The following is a 13,882-nucleotide window of genomic DNA, read 5'->3' as shown; positions in this document are numbered from 1 at the left end:
TTAAATGCTTTCAGCACAGTAACATTAATAGAAGCACACACATCTTCTTTTTTTTGCACACAACTCATCAACATAAGAGAGTGAATTAGAGCCCTATGCATTTATATCAGAGCTTTGCAGGTCAGTGTACTGTGCCTCAGTGGAACATATCCTCACAAAAACACCCATTAACACTTGAACAGTCACCATTTACACTTCCATGTGTCCAGAGATCACAACTGTATTTTTGGATAGAGAGTTAACAGCATTTTAGAAGTAAAAAAAAATAACAAGACCTAGTTTTTTATAGTAGTATATAAAAAAATAATCCATTCATCCACCCATTTTCTAATACTTATGCTGGTCGTGTTTGTCACGGCCCAGCGGCACGAGGGAACAGGGATGGACACAGGCGCAGAAACCAACCCGGAAGCGAGGTGACAGAAAACAAATGATTTATTTCCGCCCACAGGTAAACAAAGCATCTCTGCTTAGGAGTATCCATCCATTAGCCCAACCTCAGATTTAGGGGGTGCAGTGTGATTTTCAACCTGGCTGTGGAACAGTGGACAAAGTCAAGTGGTTAAAATGTGATAAATAAAATAGTAATAAAAGAGTATAAAACTGAAAAGGCAGTTTTAAAAAAGAGTAGATATATAAATAAAATAAATCAAAAGTGAAAATGGCCAAAAAAGGAGTGGTAGAGCACATTTACTGCGCACTTGCCCAAACTATGAGGCAACTAAGATCTGATTAAAAGCATTGAGAATTGGTATGTCTGAGTTTTTCAGTCAGGAGGGCACCCTGAGGAAAGTTCTTGAGACCATGACATCAGTGACCTGGAAGCAAAATACATGGTTAAAAGATCGGCCATATATTGTGAAACTGATCAATGAAGGCCTTAAAAATAAGCAATAACATTTTAAAATCAATTTTAAATTCCACAGGCAGCCAGTATAGCTATAACACTGTCATGGTCTGGTTGGGCACCTACAGGTCTCAGACAGCGGCTCCTCCTCCTTTAGGCGGAGTCCGGTTGCCCCTCCCTGGCTGACCACCTGTGAGCAATCGTGCCAGCGGTATATCAGACCTGCGCTCTCAACCACTCATCGCCTGAGTATCTGCTATTCCCATGTTAGTTCAGTGGAGCATCCTAAACCTTGTCTTAACGCCGTGTGATGACTCACCTGTCTTTCTTGTCCTCAGAGATAGCACCCGGAGTGGAGATCTTGTTCCCCTCGCTCCCGTCCTCCTGGACCTGGGCCGCCTGCTGCTTACACCACGTGGCCTGCCGGCCCACCGCTCACCTGCCTGCCTCCCCACGCCTCGACCGCTTCCGGATTTTCCGCTCCACCTGTCCCCTCCATCTGAAACCAAGTAAGGCAATTCAATTCAACTGCGGAGGATTGTTGGTTGTCTGCTGGATCCCTCTGATCGTGATCTCCTCTTGTTCCAGTGCCCCCGGTCCCTACCTAGTCCTGTTTCTACCTCCCCGCTGTTCAGCCGTCTCCTAGAGGTGTCTAGGTCGCCCTCATTATCCCCGACGAATCCTACGCGCCACTAGTGTGGTGGCGTCGCTTTGTGTTTCACCTTTGTTTACCTGTGGGCGGAAATAAATCATTTGTTTTCTGTCACCTCGCTTCCGGGTTGGTTTCTGCGCCTGTGTCCATCCCTGTTCCCTCGTGCCGCTGGGCCGTGACAAACACGAATGATATACTGTCTTTAGTGTTGGGGTCTTACTCAAAAAGAGCAGCGCATTATTCATTACTTTGTTTAGAAGTAATGTAGTATGTTATTTAATTACGTGCCAGAGAAAGTAATTCATTACACTTCATAAAGTGACAAAGTTAAAAACCAGCCCAAAGAAAGTTCAAAGCGACCACCACAGTGATTCTCTGTAGAAATGCAAACAGGTACTAACCCTCATAATCACCTTTTTTAAACTTCTCTTGAAGTTTGGGGTCCAGCTAAGGTCAGCAAACACTCAGTTTTCTTATCACTTTGAGTTCCTGACCAGCTTAGTTTAGCATAATGTCACAAATGCTTCCAAAGAGCTGAAGTTAGCAGTATTACATGTTAAGCCTTTTATACACAAAACTGCCCATATGGAAAAGAAATAGTAAAAACATACATGATTTACTCATGAAAGTGGCCACTTTCTCATTACTTTCATATATTTTGTTAGTAAGTATCCAAAACACACAAGTTTCATTATATAATTTTTCAAGGTATCTTATATGTGTTTTCACTCTTGTATGCTTTTCATACAAGTTTCATACAAGACAGATACGAACTTTATAAGATTTATATATATCTTTTCCATATGGGTGCCTTGATTTTGCGATGATTTTCGATTGGTAAAAGGGGCCCTTCACAGCATCACTGATTTGTTTGTTAAAAGTAAACAAACTATCCACAAAAACCCAAAGATTTTTAACTGCAGTTTGGATGTATGTGGTTAAAGGGCCAAGTGCCTCAATGGGGAGATTTTTAAGTGCAGGCAGCCAAATAAAATCACTTCCATTTTGCTATTATTTAGTTCAAAGAAATTTATGTAATCCAGAATTTCAGATCATTCAGTCAAAGAGTTTCTGAGTCATTGTCAGAAGTCTGGCTTTGTTACAGGTAGATAGCTCTCAGTGTCATTCACATATCAGTGATAGTGAACAAAGCACTGGGTTATCATACATAATGGAAATAAAAGAGGACCTAATTGAATCCTTTAGGGATGCCACAGTTAATGTAAGCTGAGGATGACAAACAGTTTCTTATATGGACAGCTTCTATATTTCAGACATGAAGAACAGGTGCAAAACTAGACCCAGCAGTCCAACTTTATGCTCTATAGCAGCGGTCCCCAACCTTTTTTGCGCCATGGACCGGTTTATGCCCGACAATATTTTCACAGACCGGCCTTTAAGGTGTAGCGGATAAATACAACAAAATAAAACTAGTACCGAAAAAAAGAAGATTTATTCATAACACACGTGAAAAGACCCAGGAAAACCGAGTTAATGATAAAAATGATAACAAAATAACGCTGAAAACTGATAGAAACCCTGAATTTCACACCTGACCCTCAACTCTCGCGGCCTGGTATCAAACGACTCATGGACCGGTACCGGTCCGAGGCCCGGGGGTTGGGGACCGCTGCTCTATAGAACAAAACCAGGAACTGTTCAGAAATCTTGGAGTGGTAAGGTAATTTGGGGTGTATCATTAATAAGGACATTAGACTCAAGGTTATGTTTCTGTAGGAGCGACTGTGTGACCGTATTTATAACACATGAAGAAATGACTCTATTTGCTAAACAGTGATTATAGACAGAAGACCTGGGGAACACAAAGTTGTTATGGACTGAATTGTTTAGCTGCAACCAAAGGGGCTCTCAGACAGTCTTGTTCCAGCTCTTCTGGCCACACTGAGCAGCAGCCTGATATGAGAATTAGAATCTAGTCCATTGTTATTAGAAGGAAGCAGTGCCCACTCGGCGTTTGGGATCATTTTCTCCACAAGGAGTTTAAGTGTATTGTGGTGCTGTTCATGGGTGATGGAAAAGTGAAGTGGGAGACTGATAGACAGATTGCTAGAACATTTGCAGCAATGTTGTAAAGCTCTGTTAAAAAGCCATGTTGTTACCCTTACTGTACCAAAGCAGAAATGAGCTTCCTCCAAAGAGTGTCTAGGCTCAGCCTTAGAGGTAGGATGAGGAACTTGGTCATCTGAGCGAGCCTCACAGGAGACTTGCTGTTTCTCCACACTGAAAGATGGTTATGTCCCACATCCAGCTTGAGAGTCTTGCCTCTCCACAAGAAGGCAACTGAGGAGATCTGGTAAGGAGGATTTATTGCCCTGAAAAATCTTTTCTAAGTATTAAAAAAGAAGAGAAAGTCAAATTTACTATCATAGAATTGAACTGCACGCATGTTTCCCTATAAATTGATTATTTTCCTAATGATGCTAATGAGTTTCTTGCAGAAAAACAAACAAAGAAACTAAATAACAATGTATACTACTGAATAGTTAAAAGGGTGTTTATGCTTAAATATGGGAAAGTGTCAGTGGCCTCCAGTGTGATAAGCAACTTTTGAATAATTTCAACAGTGCCTGAAAGAGGTTAAAAAGAATATGATGGGAATAACTTTGCATTCAAGATGAGGTAAAAGTGCCTCTGCCAGCAAAGGCAATATCTGGATTTCCTGAGGCGAGTATGAATGAAATGCAGACACATGAGCGAAATATGAATGCTGGGTGTGAATGAAATAAAGCCGTTGTGCCTTTTGAAGCAAACATAAACAAAAGTGAAAACCTGAAATCCTCCTTCATTACCACATAAAGGTGCAGCTAAAACTTCAAAATAAAGAGTTTTGATTTTAAAGTTTCAAATGCAGTGAATAGCCAAGTCTTTGCAAAGATTCAGAACATGGATACATGTTATGAAACATGCATGTAGACCAGGGGTAGGCAACGCCAGGCCTCAAGTGTGCGCACCGCGGATGACGTCAGTGCGCACACTGTGTCTGAGGAGGATGTGCGGAAGTGCTTCAGGAAGGTGAACGCACGCAAAGCTACTGGTCCGGATGGGATTCCCGGCCGCGTCCTCAGGTCATGCGCGGCTCAGCTGGCTGGAGTGTTCACGCACATCTTCAACCTTTCCCTCTCTCTGTCTGTAGTCCCAGCCTGCTTCAAAATGGCCACCATCGTCCCTGTACCCAAATCCTCCACCATCTCCTCATTGAACGACTGGCGACCTGTAGCCCTGACCCCCATCGTAAGCAAATGCTTCGAGAAGCTGGTCAGGGACTTCATCTGCTCTGCACTACCCGACTCACTGGACCCTCTACAGTTTGCATACCGCCACAACAGGTCCACTGATGATGCCATAGCCCTGACACTACACACTGCCCTGTCACACCTGGAGAAGAGAGACACGTATGTGAGGATGCTGTTTGTAGATTACAGCTCAGCATTCAATACCATCGTTCCCTCGAAGCTGGACAGGAAACTGCAGGATCTAGGACTGAGCAGCTCCCTCTGCAGCTGGATCCTTAGCTTCCTGTCTGACAGACGCCAGGTGGTCAGACTGGGCAGCATCACCTCATCCCCCATCACACTGAACACTGGTGCTCCACAGGGGTGTGTACTGAGCCCTCTCCTGTACTCACTCTACACCTACGACTGCACAGCCACTAACAGCTCCAACATCATTGTGAAGTTTGCGGACGACACTACAGTGGTGGGTCTTATCACCAACGGTGATGAGACGGCTTACAGGGAGGAGGTCAGCGCCCTGACCCACTGGTGTCAAGACAACCATCTCACCCTCAACGTCGCAAGGACAAAGGAGTTGATAGTGGACTTCCGGAGGTGCAGAGAAGTACACACCCCCATCACCATCAACGGCGCTGCTGTGGAGAGAGTGAGCAGCTTCCGGTTCCTTGGAGTACACCTGGCTGAGGATCTTACGTGGTCAGTACACACAAACAAAACAGTGAAGAAGGCACAGCAGCGCCTCTTCTTTCTCAGGAGACTGAAAAGATTCGGCATGAGCCCCCGCATCCTCAGGACCTTCTATCACTGTGCCATTGAGAGCATCCTCACTGGATGCATCACCACCTGGCAACAGCACCGCCTACAACTGCAAAGCTCTCCAGCGAGTAGTGCGGTGCTCTGAACGGATAATTGGAGGTGAGCTTCCCTCCCTCCAAGACATCTACAGGAAGCGGTGCCTGAGGAAAGCGGGGAGGATCATCAAGGACTCCAGTCACCCCAGCCATAAACTGTTCAGACTGCTTCCATCAGGAAGGAGGTTCTGCAGCATCCGGTCCCGTACCAGCAGACTGAGAGACAGCTTCTTCCATCAGGCCATCAGACTGCTGAACACGTCATAGACACCTCAGCTTCACTACTGGAACTTCAACATTATGCACTCCACACTGTATATAAATGCCACTTGTTTTGCACATATTCAACTCTGTATATTTTATATATTTTATTATTATTATTATTATTTTATTTTATTTTTTTACTATTTAATTTGTAAAAATGTGTACACACACACACACACACACACACACACACACACACACACACACACACACGTAGGAAAATATTTAGTATACACATCCAGAAATGCATACACTATTATATATTGTACATATATTTATTAGTTTCAGGTTGGCCATTCTTATATTTTGCTCGTTTGTGTTGTTGTGTTTGCACATCTCTGTTGCTTGTGAAGCTCGCACACAAGAATTTCACTCGCATGTGCTGTGCCAGTGTGCCTGCACATGTGATGTGACAATAAAAGTGATTTGATTTGATTTGATTTGAGTGCCGGTGTCCTGGTCCTGCATTACCAGCCCCTTGGAAAACTTCAAGACATGTTGAGGAGGTAATTTAGCCATTTGAATCAGCTGTGTTTGATCAAGGACACATCTAAAACCTGCAGGACACCGGCACTCAAGGCCTGGAGTTGCCCACTCCTGATGTAGACAAAATAGTCAGAAAGACAGCATGTCTTGGGTTTGAATGCAGATGACTGTGTGCGTAATCTTCATGAAGATTTAATCATATAGATTTAATAAGAACACAATAAGGAACACAATGTTTTTATAAAAGATGTTATTTAAACTCTAGTTAAAGATGAGGAGAAGCTTTTGGGTTTCACAAGATTAAAAGTTTGAGTAACAGTATTGATCCGTAACCCTGGGGGCAGATATGTTTGGGATTTGTATTAAACTCAATATAAATTTAAAGTTATTTCAACAGCTTTCAAACTTTTTCCCACAGCTTTCTCCTAAAGGTTGATAACCTTTACTACTGAGGGGGGAAAAAAATCCCTGTGGAACTTTATAATGAATCCATTGCTATTTGGTACTTTGCATTACAATAACACAAAGTTTTTGTTGCAATTTTGAAATTAGCTCAAAACAAGCTCAGGTCCTCTGCCAGAGGCCTGTGAGTTTGAGGGTTCTTCTTAGCTGTTCCTGGAGTCCTCTCTACCTGGAATCTTCAGGTTTTGGGGTTATAGCTCCTAATTCTCCTATTACCAGTGTAAACAAATTTGAAATTTATCTTCTACGTGTGCTCCAGTTGTTCCTTCAGCCCCTGGTCTTTCTCTCCGTGCTCCTCCTTCCCTATGTTGCTGTCCACTGAGATCGACACATCTATCACGCCTGCAGTCTTCTGCGCTTGTCAACTACCACTATGTCTGGTTGGTTGAACAACAAATGTCTGGAACTTGAAGTCCCAGAGGATCATAGCTCCGTTATTTCCAACCACCTTTCATGCTTGAAAATAATGACTTATTGTTATCGATGTACAGGAGGCAGCTGATAGTCTCACCACTCCTGAATTCATATATGCTCTTAGTAATAAGCTGCCTTAGGTGATTAAGCCCTATACAGAATAGTAGTGTGGACACCTTGGTATATTCTGCACTTGGTGATTTGCGTAATTTATTTGGCGTTGTCCTCCATTGTTGTCTTCCACAGAACCATTGAGTTTCTCATGAATGTTATTAATGTGCTGGTGGTCTTCTACAGTGCCAAGCACTCAAGTGTTGTAGGCAGTGTCGGGAAGGTTACTTTTAAAATGTGTTCCACTACAGATTACAGAATACATGCTCCAAAATGTATTTTGTAACGTATTCCATTACGTTACTCAATGAGAGTAACGTATTCTGAATACTTTGGATTACTTAATATATTATCATGCTTTTTTACAACTACACGAATGTGCTATTGCTGTGTGATTTATTACTGTTACTGAAGGTTATTTGCTTTACCAACACCAACTAGATTTTAAAATCTTAATATAATTGAGTAACAGTAGGTGGACATTAGGTAAGGCTGCACTTTTTGCAGCAGTCTCGTATATAAAACAGGTCCGCGGCTCCGAACCGTAGTAAAGGGACCTCTGGCTAATACCTTGGGTTCTTGTTGGGCTCGTAGCCAAAAACTAGCTTTACTTTGTTGTCTGGGTCAACTTTGCTAGTGAGAGACAGAGAGAGGAGTTGAAAGGCTGCTCCAACAGAACTTATTGTTTCGGAGGTAAAGACAAACACAGTGTACAGTCAAGTCTTAATAGCTTACTTACAACTGGGCTACACTGCCCGTGAGGCTACATTCTTTAGGGCTATGCTTGTCACACTCTGCCTATTGCCATCATATTAAATAATTATTTGAACAATAATTTTTAAAAATATTTTGTCACGTCATTATGTGGGCCACAAGTGGAGGTGACATGGGCCGCTAGATTGACACCCCTGCATTAGAGCCTCTCAGTGTGTGTTTTGTTCCAGCGTGGAATTACAAAAAAATAGAGAGGGAACAGCCTAACATATGAAACAGGAAGACTGCTGTGTAATCCCTTCATTTCAACAAAGTAACTGTATTCTGAATACCACCTTTTTAAACGGTAACTGTAACAGAATAAAGTTACTCATATTTTGTATTTTAAATACCAGTGTTACTGCCCAACACTGGTTGTAGGCTTTCTTGTAGTGCAGGCGGTTTCTCTGGTCGTAAGAGTCCTGGTGTGCTGCTTTATCAGCCAGGAGCTTGAGTTTGGCCTTTGGTGTTTCCAAAACATTTATTGGCAGTGGTCATGTACTGAACCCACTTAGCTTTGCTACTATGATGGCTGACCAAGCGTCCATGGAGTGCTGTTGCGTCTTTAGCCATTAAGCATGGCTCACGTTGGGTCCTGTTGCTGTCCAGCTCTTGATTCTGTCGACATACTGATGGATGAACAACAACAACACCCTACTTTCTAGCATTAAAAATAAAGCTTGAGGAAATGCCCTGCCCTAATTCCCATCACTGCTGGGACTTCATTCTGCTGTGATGGGGGACCAGAGTCTAATTGTCAAATAACAGAACTGAATTCTGTATATTAACAACTCCTGTTCAATTCCTTCTAATCTCTTCTTACTGAACTACTAACTAGACTGTAAAACTCTGTCAGAGAGCACATCTAACGGTTGAAAAGCCTCTAAGCAAGCAGAAAAAAATTTAAGCACGCAAAATGTAAATATGGTATTAAGTTATTTTATTAAGTGAAATGACTGGAACATTTATTGAAACAGACTTAGAATGAATGTAAATGGCAAACTACACAGAGTTCAAATCAGCAACTATACACTTGGTTAAATTCATTTTCTTATATGACACAACTAAATATTTTATATTTATTTTTCTTCTCTTCAACTTCTCTCAAGCCTCTGTATTGTAAACAGAAAGGTCAGAGGTCGTGGTCACATGCAGTTCCCATGGAAACTGATTAACAGGTCTCTTGACTTTGTCCTGTTGACGTCTGCCCTCCTTGATCATCAGCTGGACATCCTCATCGTCCAGGATACGAATAAGGTCACCATCAGGGTCGCGGTAGTTCAGGGCAATATCATCCACCTTGAAAACATTCCTGCAAGAGACGAAAAAAACACTTCAATAATCAGTGTGTTTTTTTAGAGTATAAATAATATTAAGCATATTCTACAGAAATAGAAAAACTATTTGTGGGTGTTGTTAGTTCTTGTTGGCAGAAATTCTGAGAGATCAGCGAGTGAGATTGTCTCAAAGCCAGTTAATTGCCTGGCTCATAACCTGTTATACATTCAACTGGCAAATCTCATAAGGGCCATCCTATTCAAGCTGCAGCTGCACCCTGTATTGTCATCACTCATCTGCAAGCTACTTTGCAACCCACTACCACCCTAGCTCCTCCCAGTTATACTCCATATTCCAAGTATATGGATGGAAGTGTGAAAAAATCCCAGAACAGAGCCATATCACCAAATATAAATGACTGCATTTGGACTAACAACCACATTTTGTTATGATTCAGTGTTATCAGTGTTTGTGTTTTATGTGTGTGACTCCTCCCACCAGAGGATGGCTGTGGGTTTTTCCTTTTCTCTCTTAGGGGGTGGACACCTGGGAGTGGCTGCTGAGTTGTTGGGTGGAGTTTGTTCCTGTCCTAGGATTGGATAATTGGATGATCACCCCCCTGTAATTAACCACCAGATAACAGCCCCCTGGCCCCCTCCCTCCTAGCCTCCACCATCCTCCACCACCAGCCTGTGTTTTCCAGTTGTTGATACTTAGAGTGCCTTTGCAAACTGATTCGCAAGTTTAACCTCATTTGTGTGTCTGGCGTTAGAGCCTTGATCTTGTAAATCGTTGTAAATAGATTTGTATATATTGTATATTGTGTATATATTGTTCCCTGCAGCAGCCTGGTAGGTGTGAGAAGCCATTTTTGCTGACTCAGTTTTCTCCTGGTTTTCTTTTAGAATGTTAGGTAAGTGAACTGTCTTTTGGTTGGATTTCTTTTGTATAGGGAAGCATAGGGACCTTTTTAGGGAGTTTTGTTTATTATTTTGGCATTGCTCACTGCTGAAGCAAATAAATGGCTGCTTAGCACTTTAAAAGGTACTATTGTTTTTGCACTTTCTTGGGTGGTGCATGAGTGGGGGCCAATTTCTTGCTGTGTTCAATGTACGCCTAGATTTAGAATGTAACAGAATAAAACAGTCTTGAGATACCTTAGGAGGCCCATTTTCTGAGCTTTCTTGTTCTACAGCGCTGGCATCTGTCTTTTCTTTTCCTACTTCCTGTCTTCTCGTATGTAACCAACACCCTTTCCTCCCTATCCTTATTCTCCCCCTCCCTTTTATCAGTGCTAAGCCATATTAAAACTCAAGACCAGGGTCTCATCCATCCTACTCCAGGGCACAATAGGCCTGAACACAGAAAAACAATAATGAGCAGATAAGCGGCGGAAATGAACTGATTATGAATGGGGAGGGCTAATAATCATAGCGTTCACATATCTAAATTACCAGATAATGAGAAATAGAGGGAGAGGGAGAATGAAAGAGAAAAAGACAGATAGCGTAATGAGCACATGCATCCGGTGATGTTGCTGAGGGAAAGATTGCAAGAGGGGGGACTTGGAGGTCCCACAGGAACTAATTTGATGAGTGGTGAGGATTGGCAACAGGCATTTTGCAGGTTTGCAGTGCACAATGACTAAATATGTTCCTCCTCAGGGCAGGTCGGTGAATTAATGGATTCATACGCATCGCTGTTTGTTGTGGAATTTCATTTTAACTCACAAAAAATGAAATGCTGAAAGCGTGCTCACAAAGGTCAGCAATCAGCATAGTTCATCAGTACATGCTGGAAGAAACATCAGATATGGAAATCTGCTCAATTTTGCGTGGACAAAAGCTTAGATTTGTAATGTAAATTTAACATCTAATTGCTCATGTAGAAATAACCAAAACAAGTGGTGTTTTTTTTTTAATTCAGAAAAGAATTTGGAAGAATATTTGATATCAGAATATTTATGTGAATGCATGTACAGTATGGTTCATGTTTCTGTGCAAAGAGAGTTTACTGAAACTATTTATGAATAAAAGCAGTCCAGAATTTTAATGGAATAAAAGTTGGATCTGGGATCACATTCATACAATCTTTAGTAAACATCATGAAAACATTTAATAAACTGCAACATATAAACTATGACTATGTGAGAGAGAACCAGAAGTAAATTGCTGTTAGATCCTAATCAATCATTTTCTAATGTCTGTCATAGTTAATGAAGTCCGTGCTGTTGTGCCACATGTGTAAAGGAGTGCAATCCTCCTGCTGTGGATGGTTTCTGTTGCAATTTCTTGCCGCTGGTATGCAATAAACTCAGAAGAAAAACAGAATCAGATTATAGTCATTGATGCTGAATCCCTTTAATTTCATCTTTCACAATTTTCACTGGAGTAATAGTAAAGCTGAATTAAATTTCCCAGTTCAATTCAATTTTATATGTGTGTGCGTGTGTGTGTGTCTCTGTGTGTGTGTATTACATTGTAAAGTAAAGCCCCTAAAACTCTGTTTTGACTTTTCTCTAACAATCAGATCTTGTTAGAGATCCTTGGCCAGCACTTGGTGATAATGGAGAAGAAGAACTCCCTTTTAACAGGAAGAGACGTCCACCAGAACCAAACTTAGCTTCTGTAATATTCCAGACCAACATTGAATATAAATATATAGACGTATTTAGGAGTTATAAGATGCGCACATGATGCACCAATAGACCAGTAAGACCTCAGTGCAAATGTAAACAGCTGAAAACAGCATGAACGTCTCCTTTAACAGTATTCACAAGCTTTAACCAAGTAAATCATTATCACATTTTAGAAGGTGTGGTAATTTGCTTACATGTGTGAAGTCGCTCACAGTAATTTCTCCCTCAGCGCCGATGCTAATCTTTCCCATATAAGTGTAAATGCAGTAAGGGTGTGGCTTTTTTATAACCTAAAACCCAGCGCTACTACAAGACTGAGAGCAGATTACTGAGGAACTGAGGATAGTTTTACCTCATGCGAGACAGCAGGTCCTTGTATGATGGCTGGATGCTGAGGTCCTCTTGTACACACACATCTCTGTTAAAGAAGGAACACACAATTCTCTGATTAAAGCATTTAGAAAACTGAAGGCCTAAAAATCAATATACACAATGCTAATAGGAGAGATTCACTTTTACATTATGTCGCCTGCAACAATAAATTCAACAAATTCACAGTAACAAATTCAATCCAAGGTTTTTTGTTGGATTTTGTTACATCTGAAATCTGACTGAAGGGGATTCAAATCCCTCCACAAAGCTGAAGTGAGAAATGCAGTATTCATTTTCTTTTAACTTCAAGAACAAATGTGCAGGATTTAAGGGATGTAATTGTACAAATAGAAGATAGTGCTATATATTAGTGTACGATCACCTGTAATGACTAACTGTAATGTTTTCATTACCTGATGGCTGAGGCTAACATTTGATGTTAGTTATCTGAAGCCATTAAAGCCTCAAAGTATAAAATTAGGGGACCTATTAATGTTTTTAAATTTTGTTTTTTTCAGGATTATACTCAAGCAGCTTTGCATGATTCACAGTTTGAAATAATCCTTATTTATCTTATCCTGGGCCTCGGTGTATCCCTCAGTTCCTCCACTGTCTGAAACAAGCTGCTTATCTACCTTTAAGCCAATATTCTTGTGATTCATTTGAACCGTAATTTGCATATATTTGTGGTGATCATATGAAGGATCTCTTCTCACTGGCATGATACTGTTTCAAGAGTAACATATAAATAAACAATGCGTTTAAAACCTGAAATCGAATCACACACGATATCGTCTTAGCTCACTAAAGTCAGACAGACCTGGTGTCGACTCCAGAAGGGGTGAGCAGGAAGCAGCGGAGACAGCTGTATGTGTGGCCTCCACTTTCACCTTCAGAGTCACTCTCAGGGAGGGGTTTAATAATCTTCACAAAGGTTTCTGGGAAGATACCGGTCTGATTGTTTACTGTACCCTGAAGGAGAAAAAAAAGAAGAAGAGGAAGAAGCGCATAAAGAAGAGGAAGCAAATGATCAAAAGATGAGCGAACAAATGAATTATGTCTCAGAGGATGGAGTGATAGGAGACTGATGATTAGACAAGGTGATGATTTAAAGGAGAGAAAGAGAAGAAAGCAGCATGGAAGTGCATCTGGAGAGACGTTTTCCCGACTAATTAGCGTGTTCATAATATGCTGCTGATGTTGGAAGCACTAAACACAATCATACAGCCTTTTTACTACACCCCTGGTGTCTCACTGTGTTACTCTGCAGAAACACATACAGAAGCTGTTTCAAAAAGCATCCAGCACTTTCACACATTTATTGTAGAACAAGGAAGCAGTATTATGTGAAAAAAAGCCTTTCATTGTAACGCGCCGAAATCACAACTTTGGATCAAGTACAATGATGATAACACCCAGTCTGTCCTGAAAAGTTGTATATTCAAACCTCTTTAGTCAGCTGACTTGTATGTTATCTAATGGGTGTGAATTTAATAAAAA

General features: G+C 41.3%; 1 protein-coding gene and 1 long non-coding RNA gene across 2 annotated transcripts in view; one reads left to right on the top strand and one right to left on the bottom strand.

Annotated features, from left to right (window-relative positions):
* Nucleotides 1–1,289: 1,289 nt before the first annotated feature.
* On the top strand, nucleotides 1,290–1,613 carry LOC113023339 (uncharacterized). The gene is made up of 2 exons (XR_003272551.1): nucleotides 1,290–1,356; nucleotides 1,436–1,613. It is a non-coding gene; the product is annotated as an uncharacterized LOC113023339 (long non-coding RNA).
* Nucleotides 1,614–9,024: 7,411 nt separating this feature from the next.
* ncf4 (neutrophil cytosolic factor 4) overlaps nucleotides 9,025–13,882 on the bottom strand; it is a 38,512-nt gene continuing 33,654 nt past the window's right edge. The window contains exons 8-10 of the mRNA XM_026171805.1: nucleotides 13,203–13,354; nucleotides 12,363–12,428; nucleotides 9,025–9,406 (exon numbers count right to left, since the gene is read on the bottom strand). Of these exons, the coding sequence (XP_026027590.1) occupies nucleotides 9,199–9,406; nucleotides 12,363–12,428; nucleotides 13,203–13,354 (426 nt within the window). The 3' untranslated portion in view covers nucleotides 9,025–9,198. The remainder of the gene's footprint in view (nucleotides 9,407–12,362; nucleotides 12,429–13,202; nucleotides 13,355–13,882) is intronic.

This window comes from Astatotilapia calliptera, chromosome 6, assembly GCF_900246225.1.
Source record: "Astatotilapia calliptera chromosome 6, fAstCal1.2, whole genome shotgun sequence".
Taxonomy (NCBI): Eukaryota; Metazoa; Chordata; class Actinopteri; order Cichliformes; family Cichlidae; genus Astatotilapia; species Astatotilapia calliptera.
The sequence above is the reverse complement of the archived record's forward strand: the minus strand, read 5'-3'. Positions and strand labels throughout refer to the sequence as shown.